This window comes from Hemicordylus capensis, chromosome 6, assembly GCF_027244095.1.
Source record: "Hemicordylus capensis ecotype Gifberg chromosome 6, rHemCap1.1.pri, whole genome shotgun sequence".
Lineage (NCBI taxonomy): Eukaryota > Metazoa > Chordata > Lepidosauria > Squamata > Cordylidae > Hemicordylus > Hemicordylus capensis.
This window is the reverse complement of record NC_069662.1, coordinates 159,129,752-159,157,179: the sequence shown is the minus strand read 5'-3', so window position 1 is coordinate 159,157,179 and position 27,428 is coordinate 159,129,752. Positions and strand designations below refer to the sequence as shown.

The following is a 27,428-nucleotide window of genomic DNA, read 5'->3' as shown; positions in this document are numbered from 1 at the left end:
AACTGCACCTTGAGCAGTTGGCTGTGATTCACCAAGACATGACTGAATCCTTTGATTTGACTGCACGTTATCAATTTTTGCCAACCTGCTCTCTGTGCTTCTCTTTTTTAACTTAAGCAGTAATTTGCATTGGTTTTTCTTAACTGCTAATTTAGATGGAGAATTTGAGTTTGGATTAAATTTATAGTTTTTATAAGTTCCAATAAGCCCTTTTTTGCCTCAACATATCCCTACTGAACCAGTTTTTGGACCTAAAGCATTGATATTGTTCTCCACCAGATTTAGTTAAAAGACGTTGTAATTCTTGAATATGTAGCTTATAGATATCCAGCATCTGATTCTCTGTAGAGGCCCTCAATATTCTATCCTTAATATGTGGGAACTTTAATGAATATAGCTGATCTGATATTGTCAATTTGATATCCCTTTTTTGCAAGAGATGTGGGATACATGAATTGCAGATTCATGGATTTAAAACATCCTCTATAACTTAATTATTCTGACATTTATTTTCCAAACTTTGGCATCCCAATTTAGAGTTAAACACCAACCTAAAATCTAATATTTAATTCCATATACACTGGGAAATGGTCGCTTTCAGGACAGCCCATAACTTCAGACCCCTTAACTAACGAAATTGATAGGATTGCTCATTTTAGTCCCACTCCAGAAGGTACATTCTCTAGGATGATCTGTTGCAGCAGTACCATTTAGAACACATAAAGCCAATTAGACAGCAATTGTGCTAAACAAAACCAAACAAAGTTACAATTCATATCTTTGACTATATTCACATGTTCTGCACTTTCAGGAGGATAACTATGGTATTGTTCATAGAGAACTTTATCATTTGGCCCAAGCCTAGCTTTGAAGTCACCTCCAATAACCCAATAGGTCAGGAGAGTATCATTGACCACTTTCTCCAAAAATGCCTCTAATTCTAAACATTGTGCTCTAACCTGAACTTTTGTTCAATACGGAAGCAGATACACATTTATAAATAAAAAGCAAAGTTGATTAAGTTCAACAACTTCTGCTATAGCTTGGTGGGCACAAGTGGTGACCTTTATTATCTTAAATTGAAGGAAGGTGGAAAAAAGTAGGCTCAAACCCCCACTAGGCTTCCCCCTACCCCCACTAGTTGTAGCTATTATAGAAGATGCTTTAAATCCATTAATCTCCAATTTATGTAGCCCACATCTTTTGCAAAAAAGTATATCGAATTGAGAGATACATTTGATAAAATAAATCTCTACTCTTTGCTGATGGTCCTGCCACATCCCAGGAGATCAGCGAGATATCATGTTTTATTGCCTGATGTCAATTAATGTGTCCCCAATCTGTCAAAGTGATTGTCGAGTCAGGATTAGAGTTCTTTGCTGTGGCATGAATATCGCTTAGCTCTGCTTGCATGGGCGTTTTGGTCATTTCCATTGGAGCCATGTCTTCTTCGGGCTGCTGTGTTGGTTCCATTTTTACAGTCACTGACTGGCCAGGAACTTTAGGACTTGGGTGATCCACCAGGGGTCTCTGCTCCTGAAGCTTTACATTGCACAAGTCATCTATAGAGATCAGAAGCCAAATGATTTATATAGCTTTCCTTCTGGAGAGGATTAGATAGCCCTAGAGTGCCATTGAAAACTGGGCGTGTTATCAACTGTTCACAGCTCATGGTTGATTGGACTTCAAGGTCCAAGGAATGTAAAGTTATGCTCAGGTTGCCTCAATTTAGCCCTCTCCTCTATAGAATCATCCATTAAATAAATCAATGATCCAATTGATTAGCATCATGACTTCTAGAAAAGACTTATTGTGGAAGGGCAAATATTTCCATTGTTTTGTTAAATTCACGATTATCGAGATACTTTAAATGCAGAGCAGCGATTGCATGAAACAACGCCATGATGTCTTGTAACTCTTTTAGTCAATCTTAACCGCCTTTTGTTGTTTGTCCTGAATATTGAAGCAAGAGTTATCATTTGTAGTATTTGAGCCTCCTGTCATAGCCGTAACTTGCAAGTCAGCTGCCTGCAAGTTGGCTATAGCCTTTGCTGCAGCTGGAATTATAATTGGAGTTGTCAGACTGCCAGCCTTATCTTCAAGGTCAGACAAACGCTGCTTGTTCAAGGATTCAGGGGGGGTTGGTCCTTCACTGAATCAATGGTTGAGAGGGAGCCTCTTTAAATATTCTAATTGGAATTATTTGGAAACCAGCCAAATAATGTTTCATTCTGAACAACATAAGGGGAATTACAGACTGCTTAAAATGTGAGCATTACCTTCAGCTGCCGAAACTACCAGGGAACCTTTCCACCATCTTCACGTCTATCCCTTGAAGATCACAATGTAGTAAACTGCTCAGGGACTGTAAGATATCCCAGTGATTTTGATTTAAATAATTCAAGGCTATTTGCAAAACGACCCGTGTTGACTGCAAATTGTGATTAGCACAGTTGTTTCCTGACTCCTCTACTGAGCAGGGTTCTTAAAGAGTCATTGTGGTATAGTGGTTAGAGTGCTGGAATAGGACCGGGGAGACCCGAGTTCAAATCCCCATTCATCCATGATACTTGCTGAGTGACTCTGGGCCAGTCACTTCTCTCTCAGCCTAACCTACATCACAGGGATGTTGTGAGGAGAAACTTAACTATGTACATTGCTCTGGGTTCCTTGGAGGAAGAGCGGAACATAAACTTTTTTTTAAAAAACGTGCAGCATTACGAGGAATTCCCCTCCTCCCTCCATTCTCATCCTGGGCTGCCTTTAATGGATGATCTAAAACTCTCAGGATGCATAGTTTTAAAGAAAATAGTTGAAGGCTTCCTTAAGCAGATCTATTTTCTCAGTAACTAATCTCTCAAAAATTCCAATGACTGTGGCTGCCATAAGCAGGCATTGATCAAAAGGAGATCAGCCATAAGTTGGAGGGGTGGCGGGAGGGGGGGGAGATGAGGATCACTCACCTTTCCCCCTGGAAACCTGCTTTCTTTTTAAATTGGTTTTCAGTGCATATAACATAATCAATGATAGCAATTATATCTGCAAGTATAACTGGAAAAGAAAAAGAAAGATTCCTTAAACAAACTTAAAATAATAAGAGAGAGACCTGCTTTCTGTGATACGTCTCCCAATAAGGATTTGACACTCCACTCCATATTATTAAATGTGTGCAGGTCAGATTCCGGAGTAGGCAGTGGTTCCACTTTGAGAGCTGTGCATCTGTTATCCATTGCAGGAGAGTTCATTTTACTCTCTGTTTCTTTAACCCGGAATAATTTATCCACTTATTAGCTTTCCCTCCATTCCCAAAATATGTCTGGAATTAGATCGATGTCTCTCTCTCTCTTTTTTGTTGTTGACCATCACTGATGCCTTGCCTGCTGAAATTTTCTTCAATATGAAACACCCAACTCTCCAGTTAAAATTCCACAAAGGAGATAATCAAACTGGCAAGGTAGCACCGACCTTCACTTCTGGTCTTGTGGTAGCAAGCATGACTTGTCCCCTTAGCTAAGCAGGATCTGCCCTGGTTGCATATGAATGGGAGACTAGAAATGTGAGCATTGTAAGATGTTCCCCTTAGGGGATGGAGCTGCTCTGGGAAGAGCAGAAGGTTCCATGTTCCCTCCCCGGCTTCTCCAAGATAGGGCTGAGAGAGACTCCTGCCTGCAACCTTGGAGAAGCTGCTGCCAGTCTGTGAAGACAATACTGAGCTAGATAGGCCAATGGTCTGACTCAGTATATGGCAGCTTCCTATGTTCTTCACCTCAGCTTATTATGATTTCCTGTCATCTCTTGGCACACACCCCGTTGTTGTTGGTAAGTCACTCTGAAAGTCTCCATCACATTGCTCAGGATATTTGGAGAGAGGAGAGCTGGTCTTGTGGTAGCAAGCATGACTTGTCCCCTTAGCTAAGCAGGGTTCACCCTGGTTGCATATGAATGGGAGACTAGAAGTGTGAGCACTGTCAGATATTCCCCTCGGGGGATGGAGCTGAAAGAGCAGAAAGTTCCCAGTTGCCTCCCTGGCTTCTCCAAGATAGGGCTGACAAAGATTCCTGCCTGCAACCTTGGAGAAGCCACTGCCAGTATGTGAAGACAATACTAAGCTAGATAGACCAATGGTCTGACTCAATATATGACAGCTTCCTGTGTTCCTGTACCAATCAGAAGTCCAAGAAACTTAATATTAAAAATATAAAATATTTTATCTTTATCTCGATAAAAACCTGACTAATAAAATATATCTTATTTGGGAGCTGTGAATACCGAAATAAAGTAAGATAAACCACCAAAAAACAAGCTTTATTGGAGAAACTCCAAAGAAATGCAGCTAACTCATCACCATCTTGGTTTCTTCCCCCTAATGATAACATATAGTGTGGGCATAACAAAAATCTGGTGGAATGGTGAGAACTAGTGGGACACTGTTATTCTTTGATATGAACTCTACAGAAAGGACGAGGAGCGGAGGATTGGGGCTGTAGTAGCACTGTATGTTAAGGAAGGGATGGAATCCAAAAAGCTAGAAAACCTAGAAAGACTGGAGTCCTCCACACAATCATTATTGGTGACAATATGAGGACTGAAAGGAAATTTGTTACTAGGGACGTTCTATCGCCCTCTGGATCAATATCCTTGAGTGTGACCTGGAGTTGGAGAAGCAAATCAGAGAGGCACCAAAGAGAGATAGAGCTGTAATAATGGGTGACTTCAGTTACCCTTACACAGACTATGCAAATTCACGAGGGGGTATTGACACAGAGACCAAATTTATAGACATGCTAAATGACTGTGCCTTAGAACAGTTTGGTCACAAACCAACCAGAGAGAAGGCAACCTTGGACTTAATCCTGAGTGATGCCCAGGACCTGGTGCAGAAGTCAGAGTTGTATAGCCAGTGAGGAAAAGTGACCATAATGTGACCCAATTCAGCTTATATGCAAGCAGAACAATGCCAACGAAATCGAAACACAGATGTGCTAGACTTCCAAGAGGAAGCTTCTCAAAAATGAGGAGATTGGTAAAAAGAAATCTGAAAGGGAAAGGACAGGAGGGTCAAATCACCCAGAAAGCATGCAACTTATTTAAAAGCATAATAATAGAAGCTCTGTTGGAATGTATACCAAGAATGAGGAAAGGAACTACCAAGTTCAGGGACGACAGCATGGCTAACAAGTAGAGTCAGGGAATCTATAAAAGGGAAGACGACTTCCTTCAGAAAATGGAAGTCCTGCTGAAATGAAGAGAACAGAAAAGAACAAACTCCAGCAAAAATAAATGGAAGGAGATAATAAAAGATGCAAAAAGAGTTTGAAGAGCATATAGCTAGAAGCGTCAAGATGAATAACAAAAACATCTTTAAATATATCAGAAGCAGAATACCTGCCAGTGAGGCAGTTGGACCCGTAGAGGATGAGAGCATTAAAGGGATTATTGAGGAAAAGGATATTGTAAATAAGCTGAATGAGTTCTTTGCATCTGTCTTCATGGTGGAGTATACTGACCATATACCTGCTCTGGAACCGAGTTTCTCAGGCTTGGAGGCTGAAGAACTGGGCCAATTTGAGGTGATGAGAGTGGATGATCTAAACTGCATTGAAAAACTAAGAATTAATAAGTTGCCAGGAAATTTAGGACCAACAAAAGGAAGCACTTTTTCACACAGCACATAATCTATGGAATTCTGTGCCATGGAATGTGGTGATGGCCACTAACTTGGATGGCTTTAAAGGGGGCTTAGACAAATTCATGAAGGGCATGTCTATCAATGGCTACTAGTCTGGTGGCTATAGGCCACCTCCAGCCTCAGGAGGCAAGATGCCTCTAAATAGCAGTTGAATAGGAGCAACAGCAAAAGACAGGGCATGCCCTCACCTCTTGTTGTGGGCTTCTCAGAGGCATCTGGTGGGCCACTGTGTGAAACAGGATGCTGGAATGGATGGGCTTTGGGCCTGATCCAGCAGGGCTGTTCTTATGTGCCAAGACAGCAACTAGCTAAGGGGCTGAACCAGACACAGCAGATCAGCTCTGACCTTTTTTCAAAGCTTAAACAGCTCATTAAAAGTGAGGAGGTCTATATGAGATTGAGATCATGGAGTTGTGGGGGTAGGTCTTCACACAAGCCCTTTTAACAAACACGTACTCCCTTGCCATTATTAGCCCTACTGCAGAGGGAAAAGAAGGGAGGGATACATAAACAAGCATCCAGGTAGTACCTGTCTTCCTCTGCCCATGCTCCTAGCAAAGCTATACAATCCTGTGCTTGTGATTTTAATTTTGTTTGGGGAAACAGTATTGGAAGAACCACCACCACCTTTCCTGTAGCTGTTTTTAAGAGAGAGACTAAGCAATGCCAAACAGTGGTGAGATCTGTACTACTTCTTTAGAATCATAAATCCTTTATAAAAGGATTGAGCCAGGGTGGCACAGCAGCTAGAGTGTTGGACTAGGATTGGGGGGACCCAAGTACAAACCCCACTCAGCCATGAAACTCACTGGGTGGCTCTGAGACAGCCACTCATCTCTTAGCCTAACCTACCTCAATAGGGTTGTTGTGAGGATAAAAAAAGTATGCACACCACTCTGGACTCCTTTGAAGAAGAGCAGAATATAAATGTAATAAATAAATCTTGAGAAGGCGAACAGAACATAAGAGGAAGGAACCCAGAGATTTGATAGTTACCATTTGAGCAACATAGTTACTACATTCCCTATACTGGCTCAGCTTCAAATACTGATTTACTCATGTCATTTTAACTTTAACATTATTGCATAAGAACATAAGAACAGCCCTGCTGGATCAGGCCCAAGGCTCATCTAGTCCAGCATCCTGTTTCACAGGATCCTGCCCACTTACACTGTTTCAAGAGGATAAGTGGGCAGAGATGGTGTTATGTTAGACGAGCAGCTTATTTAGTCGGTATCTAGGTTCTACCCTGACACCAGCCTAAAGCTGCACCAGCAGAATAGCCATAACAGACTAAATGCCCACTGAAAGTCAATGGAAAGTCCAAGAATCAACCCCCACCTATGCTGGAGGACCAAATCCCAACTAACTCTGTAGCCAATTGTGACACAGCGAATACAAGCAAGGGAATGCCACTCATAGCAAGAGGAGTGACACGTGACTATACCACTCTGCCCCCATGTCAACAGAACAAGTACATGAGTGTAAACTGTAATAGCCTTTGAGCAAAATGCTCTAAGATATTAGAAGGGCAGATTATCACCACTTCTTAGACCACCCCCCGCCATACCCCACCTCAGCCGCAAGGACGGGGCACCTCACACAGGTAAGCATGTAGGACCACCGCGTAGGGTGGGGATCTGCTTCAAAGCAGGGTCTTCATTCTCTCTCCCCACCCCATAATACATAGAATTATCTTGGCTGAACAAGCCATCACTACTTAAGAGGTAAGGGCAGTGTCTATGATACAAACACACAGGATCTGTACAGAGTGTGCAGGAAGGGGGCCCTTGCTGGTAAGAAACCCTGGCAAACTCATGTGTCGGGAAGACAATGGGGAGCATCTTTGTTCTATCAGGAGTACACACACAGAGCAAGGAGTGGTGGGTCAGCTTTTCTCATTCAATTAGCAACCCTACAGGTGATGTCTGCTGCTGCTCCTATCACTATCCTAGCATTTTTCTTCCCCATATCTTCAAAGGGAACCATCCAACACTCAGACTTAAGAACATTCCCCTCCTAGCGAGCAAACAAGACCTGCAGCAGTCACCAATGAGGAAGCAGGTATTCCTTTGTAGGACTGCTACATTTGCATTCTTGCAAGGTTTCCATGCTTTTGAAACCTGCTATGACAAACATGGGCAGCTGTAACCATCACGGTAGTGCAGTGACAGGAAGACACCCCTTATCAGTCATACCACACAGGCATGGTATGGGAGCATGTCAGACTACATTCAGAACACTCTGTTAGAAGCACAGGCATTTCCGTCTGCTCCTGTGGCAGTCATTAGGATTACACACGGAGGCTGTTCACACAAACAGGGAGGCTTCAGCAGCCCTACCTAGGTAGAACTGCTCATGTGAAGTGTCAGGATCGAGGCCAATCCTGACACTGCCTCCCTGGGTAGCCTGGAAATATTACCAAGTATGAAGCTGTGAGAACTCTTGGGTTTGCACGCTCCCAAGCAGACACATTGCCAGGCATCTAGAGCACTTGACTCATCATGCACTGTATTGTGGGGTATCTGTAGGCTGGGACACATTTTCCCAGCCTCCAGAATGCCATGTGGCTCAGGGCAGTGCCGGTGCATGAGCTGTGGAAGCACTGCTGGAACGGCTGGAAGCACTGTTGGATCTTTCTGGGGAATAGGTGCTCTCCTCCTTTCCCCCCCACCTGCCCTCTCCAGCCCAGCAAAAGGTAATGTAAACAATCTTATGTGGGTACCTGGATTCTAATCTAGCTGCCTCCCCCATTTCCATCTAAAATGGTACCTAGGAGCACACTCAAGACAGCAGTTTTGCTTGTAAAGGCCATATTCATCTCTTCTAGGAGCAGAACACAAATCCACATCTCCTGCTTTCACTGCATTGTTCTTTTCCACTGAGGCGCCACCCAGCTCAAAAAATGCTAGTATCCGAAACAAGCATTCACAAGTAGGGATGTGCACGGAACTGGTGGTTCCGCCAGTTCAAAGGCAGCGGGGGTGCCGCTTTAAGAGCGGGGGAGGGTGCACTTACCCCTCCTGCCGCTTTCCCTGCACCGGCGCCCTATGTTAAGAAAGCTGATCAGGGCAGCAGCATGCCTCCCTGCCGGCCCGCTGGCTGGATAAGACTGGAAATCCCCGATGCACCTGTGCGCATGTGCTGGGAACTTCCGGCCATATCCGGCCAACGGAGGCAACGGGGCAGCAGGGAGGTACGCTGACATCCCTATCAGCTTTGTTAACAAAGGATGCCAGCGGGGGGGAAGTGGTGGGAGGGATACATGCACCCTCCCCCGCTCTTAAAGCAGTACCCCCGCCATGGTTCCGTGCCCATCCCTATTCACAAGCACATATTGGCTTGAATCCTGTGAACTGTAAGCAGTATTCTATGTGTGGACCAAGACTTTCCTGCCCCTCCTACACACAGCAACCTCCAAACCCAGAACCAGAGGTGCCTGGGAACAGTGTGGGATGTAACAAGGGGTGGCCAATAAAGGGGGGAGTCTTGAAGAACCCCACCTTGCACAAGCAGAAACACCTTTCTTCTTGTGCTAGACACCCTTTGATCCAGGTCACTGTGTGTATGCGGGTGTACAGAGTGTCTCGTTGGAATCCTTTCTACTCAAGGCCCATTACACATGGGTTCTACAAGCAGGCCTCCTAACAACTGGCATTTCCCAACTGTCTTCTGGAATGGCAATGCTTCCTTCGCTGTCTGGCCCTGACATGACAGAGAAGGATTGCTGGCTGCTGCTGGGGTTCCAGAAGATTTAGATCCCTGTCCGAGGAAGGCCAAACATTTTTATCTATCAGCTGCTGCCCTCCTAGCTACTGAGCATGTAGGACTGTTTTTGGCTATTCCTGGCAACATTCTTGTATACCGCATGAAGGATGGCTTCTACAACTTCCACCGCTGCATGTTGAGTGGTGCCTTGACAGAATGATGTGGATGTGTCAGCCAGTGTCATTGTGGTGGAGTAGCCATAAACACTGCTGAAATGGCTATTGAGATTATTATTATTATTATTTTACATTTATATCCCACTCTTCCTCCAAGGAGCCCAGAGCGGTGTACTACATACTTAGATTTCTCCTCACAACAACCCTGTGAAGTAGGTTAGGCTGAGAGAGAAGTGACTGGCCCAGAGTCACCCAGCTAGTTTTATGGCTGAATGGGGATTTGAACTCTGGTCTCTCCAGTCCTAGTCCAGCACTCTAACCACTACACCACGCTGGCTGGAGATGGCAGTTGCTACACTGCCTCTTTCTTATAGCTGCTAGGGATGTGCGAAACGTTTTGGGTACAGAACTGTCTGTACCTGAAACTGCCCATTTCAGGTGATTCGTTGCCAAATCACCCTCTTGCCCTCCAGAAATGTTTTGAAGCCAAAACGAATCATCCCCGTTTCAGCTCCGAATTTGTAGTTTTGGCCCTCCATTTTGTGGCCAATAAAGTGCTTCTTCTTACTCCTCCATTTTGAGTTCTGACGTCTACTTGAATTTCCCACCTTTTTGCCTCCCAGTAACTTCAATGCAAAAAGGTCCGATCTGACATCTACTTGAATTTCAGGTCCCAGGGCCAAAAGTGTGGGGTGGGGTGGTAGTGCCTAATGGGTGGATGCTACCACCCAAATTGCAGAGGAATTGGGCAAAGGGCTGGTTTTAAAGTGATTTTAGAAGTTTTCGCGCCTTTAAGGTTTTTCTCCATAAGGAACAATGGAGGTTTCAGCAGCCCCATAACTCCACTTGGGGGGGGCGCTGGTGTGGCCCAGAGCGAGTGGTGGTATAGTGCACAGAGGGTGCCAGTCACCCCAATGGGTTTCTAACCCATGGGGTACAGGGTTCTGTTGTTTCTGAGGTGTTCTGAGTGTAGATTCTCTGGTAGCAAATGAGATTTTCAATACAAACCATGATTCCACTCTCATTTGCTACCAGAGAATCCACACCCAGAACACCACAGAAACAGAAGAGATAAGCAGGAGTGACTGCCTCTGCACAGGGCCAGGTGCAAATGATTTGGCTTCCATGCTGCAAACTCTAACATTTGTACAGGCCGACTAGATACATTTACTTGGAAGTATACCCTGTCAGACACAATGGGACATTTCTGAACACTGCATAGAATCAAGATGTCAACACCTAGGTAGCTAGTGTTTAACTTGTCCCAATTAGATTCCAAGAACAGTCACCAGTCACTAAAGAATTCATAAGAGATTTTCCTAAACAATAAGGCAACAGCTGCTTATTAGTAATGTGTGCCAACACATGAGAAGCAAGTCAGCATCTATGTATTCCTTTTCATCAAATTAAGAATTATACTATTCTTAATAGTATTCTTAATAGTATAATTGCTGTTTTTGCTAACTAATAGTAAGAATACACTATAACAAAAGCTTTGTATCCATGGCCACTGGTTTGTTAAAAATATGTATATATATTATCAGAACAAGTGTGATTTTGTATATTGTTGACTGCTTTGAGTTATTCAAACAGTGCTGATGAGAAATAGGTACATGCCAACATTGCAGCAGAACCAGTTACCCAGGATAGAAATATAGCTCTGCACCAACCAATTAACAGAACTGACAGGCATATGGTTGATGCTTAACTGTTAGAAAACATTATGCAACAAAATTGAGTTTTAGTCCAATCTGACATTTTAAAACATATTAATACTATGATTTCAGACAATGAGGCTAAGCAGCAGCAAACCTGTTAAATATTTCATGCTAAGCTAGCCAATATACTGGAGAGTTCAATCTTTCCTGTCTCTTTAAAAAAAGAAATAGCTTTTAAAATACCAAATGTCCTGTACTTTGTATGGGATTCACTTCCCCAATTTCTCCCTCCAGGCACTTGAGGAAGTTTAAAGATCAAACAAATAACCACTATGAGTTAATAACAAGAAGTCCAAAGAATGCCACAGTATTGCTTTCATCATCAATTTCCAACTAATTGCAGTAATAACCTCCTCAATGAAAACGAATTTCCATTATTCTCATGATCATCCTTAATTATCCTTTATCAAGTTACTTTCTATAGGATGTCTAGCAAGTTTAAGAATTCTCTAAATGTTATATTATCGTGTGAAATACATCAACTATGTTTTTCCTGCTGCAAAAAAGCTGTCTTGGTTTCTTAACAGCCATGCCTATTTGGAGAGAGATAGATCATTCATAATTGTTGTGTCTCAATCAAAGGAGCTAATTCATATTCAAAATAGTATGATGTAGGTAATGCATGCATAGTTGTGAGTGTACCAAGCATGGTTGATACGAGCATCCATCAAAGTGTTGGGAACACCACCCTCTGAGAAGTAAAGCAAGTACCACCCTTTTTACTAGGGGCAGGGGGAGGAGCATCTGTCTGGGCACAATAGTTCCATTATGCCTGGTGAGCAGGCCCTTCTCCCTTGGCATCACTTCGCAGCGGGGAAATGACTTGATCAGCAAGTCAGACGTTGCCAGTTTGAATCTCTGCTGGTATGTTTCCCAGACTATGGGAAACACCTATATCGGACAGAAGCGATATAGGGAGATGCTGAAAGCCATCATCTTTCAGATGGTGAGGGAAGTAGAAATGGTAAACCCCTCCTGTACTGTACCAAAGGGCTCTGTGGTCGCCAAGCGTCGACACTGACACGATGACACACTTTAACTTCAGAGAGATTGCCAACCCACCATCCTCACTACTCTGACATTTGGGAGAGATGTAGGGGAAACAAATTAAAGATCATGGAAGCAACCTTCATTCACATGTGGTGATAAGTGGAAAGATGCATCTTACAGATGTGGAAGGCATGCTTCTTCATCACAGGGTAGGGTAGGGTAGGGTAAACAAACTAGAAGCCAGTTCTGCTCACAAAATCCCTGTAGAAGTGGAACTCAATCTCTTGACAGAAGTCTCTTCATAGATGATATATTTCATTCCCTCCATTACAATGAAGGGAGTTCTGCATAAACATCAACTGATTGTTGATGTTTATGCTAGTCAACTTGATGCTAGTCAACTTGATGAACAGAACCAGGGGATGGTGTGTGAAGAGAAATTCAGAGGCTGAATTCCTCTGGAGTTGGGATCCAGTTCTTCTCTTCTCTCCCGCCACCAGTCATGAACAAAACTATTTTATACCTCCTTTTTGCAACTATGAGCAAGGTCAGCTTTGTTGCCAAGAGTCAACCATCTCCTAACATGCAATCCAGGTAACTGATAAACACCAAGACAACAGCATATATAACGTGAAGTATATCACCCAAACACAAAATGTCATGGCTTGTGCAACAAACAGGGAAAAAGCTGGATGTGGCCATGACAATGGTTATGAAACCATTAGAAACAGCAGCAAGAATCCTTTTGTAAAAAAGTATTTTGTGATGAGCTGGCTTACACCAGATTTCATTGTTACAAGCCACCTCTTAAATAATGTCCAATATGATGAAAACAAAAGAATTCCAAGACCTTTGAGTACCATACTGCTATGTTTTACTATCAATCTTTCTGAAACAGGTAACATCCCAGCAGTTACTTTCCCAGTCCTAGCACAGCATCCCTCCAGTGGTGGCTACTGTGTCTACCTTAGGTTTCTTTTTAGATTGTGAACCCTTTAAGGACAAAGAACCATCTTATTGTTTTCCTATGTAAACTGCTTTGGAAACTTTGCTGAAAAGCAGTGTTATACATGTATCCAATATCAAATTGCATTCACTCAGCCCATTTATACATCTATCACCAAACATTCTAAATTAACCCAAAGTTCAGACCAAGGAGGTGTTAGTAACCTTAAAGCACTAGCACTGACTAGGGATGTACAAATCATTTTGAGGTTGTATCGATTCAACTTGACTCTTGTTGATTTGAGTGATTAGAGCTCTAAACGAATTATCATCCCTGGCCAAAATAGAACTCAAATCTCCCCAGATTTGATATGAATCAATTAGAGATTCAATTTTCCCATTTAGAGTGGGTTTTTTCCCTGCCATAGGAAATAATGGGGAGTCAAAGTGGTCCCATTTCTCCCCATGGGTAGCACCAAGGTGGTCTAAAGTGGGGTGGGGGCTAGGGCACATTTGATGCCAACTACCCTCCAAGCCAGTGTGGTACTCAGTTTATTTTTTTAGGAATTACTGAAGTGTTTAGACTCTCTGGTGTGTAATGAATCCTCATAGAGATTCATTATGAGGAAAAATCATTACACACCAAAGGGTCTAAACACTTCAAAAATTCCTTTAAAAAAACAACTGAGTACCCCACTGGCTTGCAGGTTGGGGGGTAGTTGACACCTAATGTGCCCTACCCTCCAACCCACTTTGGCACTACCCATGGGGAGTAATGGGGCCACTTTGAATCCCCATTATCCCCTATGGCAGGAAAAAAAAAGCCACCCCAATTTCAAAAATGGCTAAAAATCACCCCTTTGCCCAAATCTTTTGGGGTTTGGGTGGTAGTTGCCACTCATTGGGCACTAACACCCTACCCACTCTGTTGCTCCAGCCATTTAAGTTTTTCCTGAATCGATTCAAACCCAAATCAAATTGAATCTAATTCAAATTGAATTCTGGCTGATTCAATGTAGAATCAAATCAGGCTAATTCAATTTGACCTCAAATTGAATAGCAAAAAATTATTCTTACACATCTCTAGCACTGACCTAAGTTTAAGTTAGATATGCATAGCTATTGGGGAAGGATAATCCATAAACACTAACCACCATAAAAGCTGTGGATGGATTCACACGCTTCATCTCCCACAGAGCTGTGATGCAATCATCCTATAGTGAGATCCATGAAGAATCTGATCTTGTTCCATCATCCATGTTATCATGCAAGTAGCAATCATCAAAAATCAAGCCTGCCTTTCATGAAGTAGTTCAGCCAAATTTATTTGGAGCCATTTCATCATGGGGCAATTGCAATTGCCAGGTTAGTCTCTGGGTCATCTTGAAGAGACCACATTACTCCTCTGTTGATGAAGCTACACTGGCTGCCAATAGGTTTCCGGGCAAAATACAAAGTGCTAGTTATAACTTACAAAGCCCTAAATGGCTTAGGCCCTGGGTATTTAAGAGAGCGCCTTCTTCGCTATATGCCCCACCGCCCATTGAGGTCACTAGAGGAGGTCTGTCTCCAGTTGCTGCCAACTCGTTTGTTGGCTACACAGAGACGGGCCTCTTGGTTGCTGCCCCGAGATTGTGGAATGCACTCCCTACTAAGATATGAGCCTCCCCATCTCAGGCAATTTAAAAAAAAACTTCGGAAAACACATCTCTTCAACCAAGCTTTCTCAGCTTTTAAAAACTTGTTTTTAAATTGTTTTGGCTATTTAATTGTTGTTTTATGGTGTTTTATCATTTCTGTTTTAATGGTTAATTGATTTTAATGTTGTTTGAATGTAAACCGCCCTGAGCCTTTTGGAAGGGCGGTATAACATTTTAATTAATACATGAATGAATGAATGAATGAATTTTCCCCTTGCACATTGTGCTAGAGAAACTAAGCAAAGTTCACCATGTATTTCAAGACAAACATATTGATGCTGGTTCTGCCACTGACAAAGAAAAATGCTCATAGAAGTCCAATAAAATTTGTGACAGAGAAAAAAGCTCTGTGAAAGGTCTATTTTGATAAAGGTGAACTATGAATGGGAACACATAAGGCATCCATCTTTATAAAAATACCTTATTAAAAAGCAGACTTCTGAGTTTGTGTTGAAATAAAATCTTTACATTAAATACTTCATTAAGAAGTTGTATAAATAAGACACCTTTTAAAAATAAACATCTCTCTTCTACCATGTTGAACAAGAAATGCATTCTTACAGTCTGTTGGAAAAACAGCTTATACTGAATGTAAACATGCTATCCCAATGTGCATCCAGAAAGGCACAACAGAACTGTTTGAGATTCCATCCACACAAAATGGGACTGCATTCCCTACACATACTGATTCTTAAGATCCTTAAGAGTCAACTTGTTTTAAGCCTAGTGGTTATATCCTAGTCTCCCCAAGAGAAAAAGGGGAAATTTGAACAACAGCATGACTGCATTAGAGATCTAATGCCACAGCCCTTATTTGCAAACTGCTGTGGAAAGCAGTTCACCCTCCTCATTCCCAGCTGTGTGTAAGTTGTAAATATTCTTATCTCTACACATACGAGGTTCCCTTCTCTTTTCATGACAGGAAAAAAATGTCTAATTCTTGTGCCGAACACTGAATAGTATCCCTTAATTCAAACATACCGTCAGCATCTCTTCAGTTCTCCAAGCTTGTCAGATATATTTCAAACACAATGGACACTGTTTAGCCAGGAGTGAGTAGACATTTGTCCTACAAGGCTTTCATGTACTGAGGCAGCTTGCTTTATGGGACTTGATACAAAAAGTGCACTTTTGAACCAGTATTTTAGAGGGGTTCCTTGTGGTTGAATGTGGAAGAGTTTCTGCTCAGCAGGCCTGTGTGTATTAGACCAACTGTCAGGAGAAGACTTCTAAGAGTGCAAAGATTAAGGGTACCAGATGTCCCATAACATTTACCCATAATCTGGTATATCACATTGAGCGTAACAGCAATCCATTATGTCAACACTACAGCTCCAGAAATGTCACTTTTTTTTCTTTTTTCTTTTGGTCTGGCAACCACAGTACAGTCTGCTATGATTAAAAGGGGTGCCTGGCTTAGAAGAGCTGTGTGTACATCAGAAATATTGTTTTAATGATCACAGTAGAGTTGCATATGGCATGTTGCCTGTTCAGTGGGTTTTATAGGGCCATGTAAACCAGTGTTCTTTCAGAGCACATTCAAGACAAAAAGGCTACTCATTGAGAAGATTGATGGGGCTATAGAAAGAAATCTGTTCTATGGAGCTGTCCATTCCATGTTCTAAACAACTGTTTCCCAACCTTTTTTTCACTCCGAGGCATATTTGTAGTAAAGGAAAAGTAGTGGAACACAGATATACTTTTTTGTAGTAGCAAAGCTGCCACATGATTTCTTTTTGCTCCCTCCATATAGATAGATAGATAGATAGATGTCTTTCATGATCCTCTGGGAGCCAACTCTGGGAAGGATGTGTTTTCCCCAGTGCATTACGGGGGCTTGTTTACTCCTGCTTTGGAACCGACTCAGAGCAAGTCAGTGTGGAATGCCGGCCAGTGTTCTGCAGTACACTAATGCTTTGCAGCACCCAAGCTGGGAAGTGCTGCTCTAAGGAGCTGCACATAAGACGCAGAAGCCACGCACAAGACACAGCTCTGTAGAATAGATATAGAACACAAGAGGAACTGCATTTTACAATAAATTTGATTCATTTGAATGGGGAGGATACAAGGCCAACTGAAGTCCATACTGACTGTCCCTCTCCCACCATAGAGCATTATTGTACACCCACCTTGGTCTCAATTCTACACTGCATATCACAATACCCATTTTCTACAAGCGTACAGTGACAGAGCAGACAAAAATTCATACTCACCACCTTAAACAGCTCCCTGGTAGTCTAGTGGTTAGGATTCAGTGCTTTCACCACCACAGCCCAGGTTTTATCAGAGCCAGCATGGTGTAGTGTAGGTGTGAGAGCCAGCGTGGGATAGTGGAGAGAGGGCTGGACTAGGACTGGGGAGACCCGAGTTCAAATCCCCATTCAGCCATGAGACTTGCTGGGTGACTCTGGGCCAGTCACTTCTCTCTCAGCCTAACCTACTTCACAGGGTTGTTGTGGGAAGACTAGAGTTAAACCCCCATTCAACCATGAAATTCAGTGGGTTGCTCTGGGACAGCCACTTCTCTCAGCCTAACCTACCTCATAGGGTTGTTGTGAGGACTAACATAACCATGGCTCTAGGCTTCTTGAAGGAAGAGAGGGATATAAGTGTTGTAAATAAAGATAAACAGGACAGGGCATTTAAAGGCTGCAGGGTAAATCAATCCCACGGCAGTCAAGACTCATGAATGCGGGCGGGGGGGGGTCCCCTATCAAGTACAACTTGTCATGATATAGCAATAGAGCACTTTGATATAAACTGCCCTGAGCCATTTTTGGAAGGGTGGTATATAAATCAAATCAAATCAAATCAATAAGAGAGAAGAAAAGGCTGAAGTATTTCTTCTACACAGCTATTAAGCATGTCTGCCCCATCTACTCTCATACCCTATCAAGATGCAGCTATTTTAAGCACAGAGCCACCTAATGGTGCAGTGGGGAAGTAAGGGAACAAAAGGGTGCTGGTTCAAATCTCATCTAGTGACTCTATCAGGCAGCAGCAATATAGGAAGATGCTGAAAGGCATCATCTCATATTGCGTGCGAAATGACAATAGTAAACCCGTCCTGTATTTTACCAAAGACAATCGCAGGGCTCTGTGGTTGCCAGGAGTCGACACCGACTTGAGGACAGAACTTGACCTTTACTTTATTTAAGGCACAAGCTCCTAGGAGCAGGGACTTCCGCTTTCCTCTGTGAAGTTCTAGAGCATCATATTTACTGATGGCACTGAACAATTCACACTGAATAACCTTAATTATGTCTTATACCAGTGTTTCTCAACCACGGGTCCGTGGATCGGTGCTGGTCCATGAGGAGTTGAATGCCGGTCCGTGCTGGTCCATGAGGAATTAATCCCTCCACCAAACAATTTTGAGCGGGTGGGGGCCACCACTGCTGGGAGCTCACCGGAGCTTACTTCTAGGCAGGCAGCCCTCACTGCTGGGACAATGTTCATTTCGAGGAAGCTAAATCAGTGTTACCCCAGCAGCGAGGGCTGCCTACCTAGGAATGAGCTCTGGAGAGCCCCCAGCGGTGGTGCTCACCAGCTTGAAATGGGGGGGGGGGGTGTCTGGTGGGGGGGGGTAAGGGTTGCTGACCCCTTTACTAAATGCTGGTCCTGGAAACTGCGCACAAAGGATGTACCAGTCCATGACTCCAAAAACGCTGAGAAACACTCTCCTATACAATTGTCTGCCAATTCTGTGTCAGGCAAGAAATATCACATCTGCATCTGATCCCCGGTAAGTTTCTTGTCACTACTTGTAGAGTATGGCGGAGTCTAAATGTTCATGCATAAGGGCAGCTCCAGTTTAAACTGAAATAGCATATTCTTCCCCCACCTTTGCCACCTCTTCAGCCATAGCCTCTCTACAGACTAAGCCCCTGGGGGCAGGGACCTGCCCCCTTCCACTCTGCACAACACCAGACACAAAGAGGGTGCAACAACCACAGCTACCACCCATGGTGCACGTGCTACGGATTTGCCCAGCGGCTGCCAGGACCCACCGAGACAAGACAGCAGCCCACCCCGCTTCCAGGTGAGCATGCGCTCTCTTTCTTACACTTCGGGGCAGCTTCCCTATATGCACCGCCCCATCGAGGAGCGAATAAAGGGGCAGGTGTGTGGCTGGGTCTTTCGCAAAGAAGTGGCCCATCCTCCTTCTGCCATGCAATCAGAAGGATTTCATTCACACCGCGCCCACCCACCCCTTCCCGGGCACTCATACACGCGCGCCCGCTCCCACTGCAGAAGAGGCGTGGTAAAATGGTCGTCTGCATGCACAACCGGGTCGACAACGGGCCGGCCCCTCGCCTTCTGCCCTGTAGCGCAGAGGCTCCAGGACGGAGGGTTGTGAGCCGAGCCCCCGACGCCCGGCTGCCTCCCCCCCCACCCCACTCCGCGGCATCCTCCTCCTCCTGGCTCCTACCTTCATCCTCGAGCTCCAGTTTCTCCAGCATCCCTTCGGAGGCGGCCGCGGGCTGTGGAGGAGCTGCCTGCAGGAGGGCAGGGGGAGACACAAGAGAGACACGGCGGGATCAGCAGCATCCAAGCGCGGGGCTCACCGGACCCGCGGCGGCATGCCCGGTGGCAGGGCCTCGGAGAGGAGGAGGCGGCGGCGGGGGAGTGGCCGGGCTCTGGAGACACACGGCACGGCTCGGCCCGACGAGAGCGGGCTGGGCTTGGGGTGCCTCCTCCCGACCCGCCGCACTCCGAAGAAGGGGACTGACCGAGGCGGCGGCGAGGGGAGGAGCCCAGGCGGGGAGGGCCGGCTGCGGGGGCGGGCTTCTCCCACCACCCGCCCCGCCAGAGACCCAGTCCCAGCCCATTAACCCCTTCGCCGCCTAGCTACTAGGCCCGGCAGGCCCCCGCTAGAGACAGCCTGCAGGGAGCGCCCTCCCCGCTTCAGGGCCAGGACTCGTCCCCGGGGCGGCTGCGGCACCCCAACGGCCGCCGACCCCTGAGAGAACGCGGGTGAGCTGCCCCCCGCCCCTCTCCGCACGCGCCAGTCCTTCCCCCACCCCAGCCCTTTTTAGAGTGGAACATTCCATCCTTTGGCGGTCTCTCCAGCCTTGGTGGTCTGCCCCGGGAACAGAAGGGAATTACCACTCGAGGGGGAGTGGGGGAGCAGAACTTCTTAAACGGTAGTCTAGTCTCAGTACGCGAGCGGGTAAAAGGCTTATTTCCTCCCCTCCCTCCTTTGTATAACAGTCGGACAGAAGCATCCCGATTTAAGCCAGAACTTTTTTTTAAGGAGGCGAGGTCAGCCTGGAAGCATTTCCCTCCTTGCCCCCCTCTCTGTTGGCATTGGTTTTGGCCACTGTGCATACACCTACATGGGCAGCGGCAGGGGAGCAGACTGCACCACTGCTCTCGTGTAGGGGAGCTTCAGGCTTTGCTTTCCATCGAGGTATTTAAAGTTGCCAAGCGGTCATGGAGACTTGCCGTTCAAAAGGGCCTTAGTTTCTCCCAACACATGGTAAACTGTTCCCTCCTCTACTTGCAGGCCAGAACACACAATATCAGACACTGTCCCCAGTATTTGGCAGAGATGGGGCATGTTACCAAAATGCTGGCCCTCTCCCGTGTGTCATGTGGCTTTTCCACCTGCCTTGGGTCATCACCACCCTCCAATATGTGGTCCCACAGCATCATGTTGCCATTCTCTAGTCTACAGTATAATCTTATCCACCCTCAACACGCCATCCTCATGCATAGGAAGGCATATGGTTCCAAGTCGTGTTTTTTTAAAAAAAAAAAAAAATTAGCCCCTAGTTTGGCACTCACCACCACCACTACTGTTCCCTCTAAGGCAAGGGCATGTGTGCACGCTCACAGTTTCTGATGTCCACTCAGTTAATTTTAGATCCTGCTCAGGTTGAATCAGGAAGGCCCCACTCTGAATGCAGAGGCACGCACACTACCTTGATAGTCCCACCCAGAACAAAACTCATTCCGCGCACAGATGAAAAATAGAGAGAACACTAACCACCAATATGGATTAGTATCATAATTTCACCCATAAGCATGCACTGAAAGTACGAAGTCATCTGTCCTTACACCACTCTATAGACCATCCTTGCATGCAAACTCAGCAGACAGCTTGAGGGGTAAACTAATCTATTTTACATTGACTTGAATGTGTGTCAAACAAAAATGTGCTCTCTGGTTTCTTCATCCCTCTCCATAGGTAAGTGTGCCATCAAGTCAATTTCGACTCCTGGCGCCCACAGAGCCCTGTGGTTTTCTTTGGTAGAATACAGGAGGGGTTTACCATTGCCTCCTTCCATGCAGTATGAGATGATGCCTTTCAGCACCTTCCTATATCACTACTGCCCGATATAGTACCAGCGGGGATTTGAAACAGCAACCTTCTGCTTGTTAGGCAAGCATATGTCCATAGGTACATACAACATATTCCTCACTACAAGAAAGGTATTGGTTCTCATGTTGCTTCTGCAGCTGTGTGTCCGAACCAACTATTCGCATTTAATCTCTTCAGAATCTCTGCCAATGTGCAACTCAGAGGGCAGAATCTGTTATTTACAAGTCTGTACCATTCTATCTTTCCCTATCCTGAAGGATCAGAGTGGATAATATACTTAAGAATAGGCTATCTTAAGGCAATTAAAAAACCTATAATATACAAGACACGTTTCTGTTTTATAGCTTGTCACAGAAAAGTTAGATTCAGAGCAGATATCAAACTACTTCAGAATTGGTCTAAACGTCATAATGTAGTTTTGATGTCACTTCATACTTTGTTTTGTAGTGCTATATGTTTCAACACAAAAAGCAGCTGAGACGGGATTAAGTTTGCCCAAGTGACAGATAACGCTCTCTTCAGAAGAGTCCTTTTGACACATATTCCTTATCCCTTCTACTTTTGCCTGCATTTTGTCAGCTTGGATCTTAAGGAACTTTATGGTAACATATTTAGCCTGTTACTTAAGCATTTTTTCCTTAGAGAGAGACACACAGAGCCAGCATTTCCTTGCAGGCTCAGAAGCTTTCCTGCCATCAGCCATTGAACTTCAATGGGTGTATTCATATTCCTCAGAAACAGTTCTCTTACTGCCACCCCTGCTGTGCTGTGGCAGCTGATATCACCACTGCTTAGAAATGCCCCTGGATGCAGAATGCAGCACTTCAAAAGGAGCGAGTGTCCCACACAGAGAAGACAGACTCTGCTGGACACCAACAGATGGGCAGTAGCTGCTAAAGCTCAGCAAGTCCTCAAATGAGAAAGACAGCTTAATGTTAATAAAAAATAAAAGGATTTCCTTTGTCAGGAAGAACTCAGAAAACCTCCATCCACTGCATAGTTGCATTTGTTGTTTAGGCACATCTCACCACAAGATAGGTTTTGGAGTGCAAGAGTAAGAGAATCTTTATGTTACATTACAACTATTTGCTCAGAGCACACAAGAAGAGCCGTTTGATTAAAATCATAGGGCTAGAACCTCCAGGTTCAGAAGCAGTATGCCACTAAATACTATTTGTGTTGCCCACAAATGCTGAGTGGGCAACAGCAAAGGAGGGCCATTGCCTTCATGACCTGTTTGTTGTCATCTCAAAAGGCATCTGGTTGGCCATAATGGAAAATGTCACACTGGAATGGATAAACCTTTGGTCCAATTTACTAGAGTTCTTCCATTAGGAAGACTTTAACTGAGAGCATGAGTACAATCAGATCTAACATTTGGGTACCAGTTCTGATAGTGATCAGTTTCAGGATCTTGAGCAGGGGGCGGGGAGTAGAGAGCAGAGAAAAATAGGAAGCCTCGAGTTTGATGCCAACCCTGCAACTTTTGCTTACAGGAATTAGTCTCCAGGTCACTCCTCTTGTACTCACAGATCCGATACAGGTATGCCAAGAATCCTAGGAGTAGACACTGATGGGAATGGCTTGTGGGTGCACATCCAGGAACAACCATCTTGGAAACAGCTGTGGCCCTTTGTAAGATTTGGATGGTGGTATAGACCAGTAGGGATGTGTGAATCGATTCATGTGATTTCGAGACTGAACAAATCACCCCTGTGGTCCATTGGCTAGATTTGGGTCCAAATCGAATCATGCCAGACTCGATCAGAATCGACCTGAGATTCAGATTCTGCCTATTAATTTCCCCTGATTCCCAGATTCCATTTTTTTTAAAGCTAAGCTCTAGCCTTTGTAGAAGTGGAATTATGGAGCAAAATGTGTGGTCACTATTTTTCAAGTGTTTGTATTCTTTTGTGTATAATAACCTTTACTCAATGAATCCCTATGAGGATTCATTACACACCATTTCTTCTACTCATTTTGCTGGGGATCAATGTTAGTGTTGGGATAAGGAGACTTCAAATCCCCATTATTTCGTATGGCGGAAATATACAAAATCATTAAAAATTAAATAAAATCATTAAAAATCAACCAAGAACCCCACTGCCTTGAAATTTGGGTGGTAGGTGGCACCCATGGGGACCTACCCTTCACCCAAAATTAGTGGCCCAGGACCTTCATAAGTAGTCCAAATCAAATCAAAATCGAATCTGATGTGATTCAGGAAGGCAGATTCGGACACAAAACAAATCAGGAGTGATTTGATTCGGGCACAAATCAAGTGAAAAACTCAATTCGTGCACATCCCTATAAATCACTAAGGAGCCACCATTTTAGGCAAAAGCTAAAATAGAGCAACACTTTTGAAATAGCTTTCTAGGGGACTAGGGAGTTGAGACTGCCTTGGCTGGCCCGATAAATGATCTCCAATCGGCTATTGACAAAGCGAGTGAGACACTACTGATCCTTTCGGGTCTTTTGGCAGCTTTCAGTGCCATCAACCATGGTATCCTTTTGGGTCACCTGAGGGAGATGAGATTGGGTAGCACTGTTTTACATCAAGCTAGCTACCTGTGGAAAGAAGTGTGTGACAGGAGCAGCTTTGATGTCCTGACCTGGTCATTGTTACCTGTTACTCTCCAAGACTGGTCTTGGGGCAGGTACTTCCAGAGAGGTTTGTCCTTTGATCTACTACTATTACTGAGTTCCAAGTGTAGACATCAGACATAGGGTGGAAGATCTACAGGTGAAAGCCAACCCCTCCTGGTCAATCACAACTTAAATTCAAATTCAACTTAAATTCAAATGCTTGTAAACTGTCATTTGAAATTTTGTGTGGTAGAAAGGCAAGATTCACACATTAGTACATATTCCAAAATCAATACCGTCCTCAGCACAGCAGTTAAATCCACTTTCCAGTTATATTCCTCCCAGGGCCAATTAATTATATATGCTTTGAGTATGACACTGCTACTTTCACCAAGGATATGTAGTCTGGCAAAGTCTGCTGGGAGTTCCTGTGCATTCATTTCCCCTCTATTTCCCTCTCCTCCTCACTGCCAAGAGGATGTGGTCAGCTTACCCACTGCACTGCAAGATACTGATAATAGAGAAGCCGTAAAGATAATCAAACCACCTTGGGATAAGTTTTTGTGAAAGATGGTATAGCAATTGAACTAAAAAAGCTTTTTTAAAAAGTGTCAGGACTGTTTGCAAGAATATATCCATGGACCTGTGCCTATCAGACAACTTTGAGCAGCAAGCAATATGCCACACAGTGCTAGGAAGCTTCACACAGCACAAGATGCCAGAAGTGTGTTTAAAACTAGATGTATGTATGAAATGGTGGCCTCGTCCAACCCCAACTACATGCTGGATGCACTGTATGATACAGTGGTAAACTAATATTTGTTGTGTGTGCACGCTACATTTTACATGTATATGGGTCTGCACAGCTTGTTACCTACCAAAGCAAATGCAGTCCAAACTTCCTGGCATTAGTTACCTGCATGGTAACGTATTCATAGTACATGGCTAGTGGACTATTCTTATTCATAATATGTATTCATAGTACATGGCTACAGACTGGTGCGTAACAAGTGTTGCAGGCCTAGTGTGCATTCTAAAAAAGGGGGAAAGGAAAGTACTCCTTAATTTATGGGAATCACTTGAAAAGCAAACAACTTTAGCACACGCACAAAATCAGGTCAAAGTATCCATTCCCATACTAGATCTCTTTAGATTCAATTCATGCTCTCAAATAAACCATATATATTTATCTTTGCCTCAGCAGCTTCACTGACCTTGTATAAGTGGATCTATACATCTTGCCAAGGTGAAAAACAATGTTTGCAACCTGAATATGGCCTTTAAAGAGTTAGATTAATGTCTCTTATTTTGAAGTTCTGTAACTCTCTCATCACACTGAGAAGGTACACCAGATCGCCCAGATTGTTGCCAACAACTTCCTGATCAATTATTTGTGTGTGTGTAATCCCTCCAACCTAACTTACATACATACGGATGAATTTAAAGATGGACTTTAGCACCATAAGAGGTCAACACACTATGGTTCTAAACACTGGCTTTGTTCAGAGATAACGTGAAACCATGGTCTGTGCTAGCAATAGTAAGAAGCCAAACCATGGTTTGAGCTTCCAGATGTATGGCAGACAAACTATGATAGAGATGCTCATTTGCTTGCATTTCCTATCTCCTAAAGATCATCAGTTCACTCCAGTTGTCATGGTGCAGCAATAGCACCAAATCATAATTTCAGACCCTGGTTTGTCATCTAAGTTAGCTATGGTACATAGTAGGCCCAGGTTTATACAATTTTTTTAAGAGTGAGAACCCTTTGGAGACGAGCTACTAAATTTTTAAAAAATGCTTTAAACAGCCCTGAGCCTATAAAATAGAAATAAATGAAATGAAATAAAGCCATCATCTCACTTTTTAATGAGTGAGAACCCTTTGAAGATGAGCTACTAAATTTTTAAAAAATACTTTGAACTGCTCTGAGCCTATAGGATAGAAATAAATAAAATGAAAGAAAGCCATAGTCTTGAGTTAAGTCTGAACTCAGACAACGTTAAACTGTGAGGCTATTCTCACGCATGGTTAAAATCGGGCTTCACACCACACCCACTCATGAGTAGCTGTAGCCCCCCAACAGGGAGTTTATAAGCAGCCACCCAGCTTCAGGAGGCTCACCAGAAGGCACAGCGGTGCTTTCAGGGACTTCCAGGGGTCAGGAGGCCCCCAAACCCCGCCGCTCACACCTGTTCCATGATGGACTTGGTAATTGTCTGGGCGGCTGATCCAGCCACCTAAAGATGATGGACCAATCATCTGCAGGGAGAGCAGGTCAAACCCGGTCTCCCCGCAACCCCCCTTTGGGCTCTTCACACTGTTCATGTGAAAAGCCTCCTAATCTATTGTCCAAGACAGAATCTTCGTTATCCAGAAATTTCCCTAATTTTATACCACAATAGTCATTACACCTGTTAATATACTGGCATGTTCTCTGTAGCATATTCTATCATGGAAAGTGTAATTGTTCTATTCCACAACTTACAAAATGCATTAATTTTGCTATATATAGAACAAAGCGAGTACAGATCCATTTCTTATCTGCATTTGCTTTTAGGAGGAAATTCTTTTTATAGCAGAGTTATTGAAATGGTGTTTTCAGCCAAAATGCTGATGCAAGCAAAACTATCACATAATGCCAACAATCCAAGTTTCTCTTGCCTCACTACAATCAATTGTAGGTTGTTTGAAGTAATAAAACACAGATCAAAATAAAAGAGTTAAAAGTGCTTTTGGGAGAACAGTTCAACTAATTTCAGGGTTCTCTGGTTTGTGAGCAGGAAACAGAATGGGAGTTTAAGCTCCCCACCTTTAATTGGGCATCAATAGACATTGTTTCTACAGGCAGGTCTCTGTTATAAGCTTATAGCTTCCTCCAAATAATCATGGGAATTGCCAGCAGGAGTTGCCTTATTAAGATTTTTATTGCAATTTACTAGCATTGTCATTCTTCAGGATTCAGCTAACTCCCCAGGATGTCTTGGAGTCAAGTCTTTGTAGGAGAGTGGATGAGTCTTATCTCTAGTGCACATCTATACTATATAGTCCCATCTCTGTGCATGGTGCTCGAGAAGACCCCATCATCATGCACCATGCAGTGAACAGGCTGCCATTACACACTGCATCTGCTGACATTTTAAGTTGTTTATTAAATGGTAATTAGATTTTTCCTAGGTAACTAACATTATCAACATCACTTTCTCACACAGTAAGTTAATACAGTGGATGGAACAGAGAAGTGGGACTCATCATAAGCCTCAATATTAGAAAAGAGAGGCAATCAAGTGTGTCTCCATTTCTATCCTTGAGATATTGGAGGGTATGAGGCCTTGATGAAACAGACTACTGTAACCACATCATAAGACAAATAATAATAGATTCTCAGATGTCAATATCACCTTCATTCCATTAATGTAATGTTCTTAATTTTCAAGGAATTGATAGGTTTCACATTTGACAAACTTCCATTAAACCCATACATGCACTCAAAATGCACCAAAGCAAGGGGTGTTTGGAGTCATTCTAATAGTTACATATTAATCTGCTATGGCTGAGTAGAGACTAAATATTGTTTTAAGGCCA

The 27,428-nt window shown here is 43.8% G+C and overlaps 1 protein-coding gene across 11 annotated transcripts in view; it reads right to left on the bottom strand.

Annotated features, from left to right (window-relative positions):
* The window catches only part of PRKAG2 (protein kinase AMP-activated non-catalytic subunit gamma 2), a 291,223-nt gene that overhangs the window by 66,709 nt on the left and 197,086 nt on the right, over window positions 1-27,428 (bottom strand). For 8 of the 11 annotated variants that reach the window (XR_008309577.1, XM_053260020.1, XM_053260022.1 and 5 more), the window contains one exon: window positions 19,359-19,425. The exons of the other annotated variants lie outside the window; for them this stretch is intronic. Coding sequence is in view for 7 of the 8 variants with exons in the window: in XM_053260020.1 (XP_053115995.1) it covers window positions 19,359-19,425 (67 nt within the window). In the remaining variant the exon portion in view is untranslated. The remainder of the gene's footprint in view (window positions 1-19,358; window positions 19,426-27,428) is intronic. 11 annotated transcript variants of the gene reach the window in all.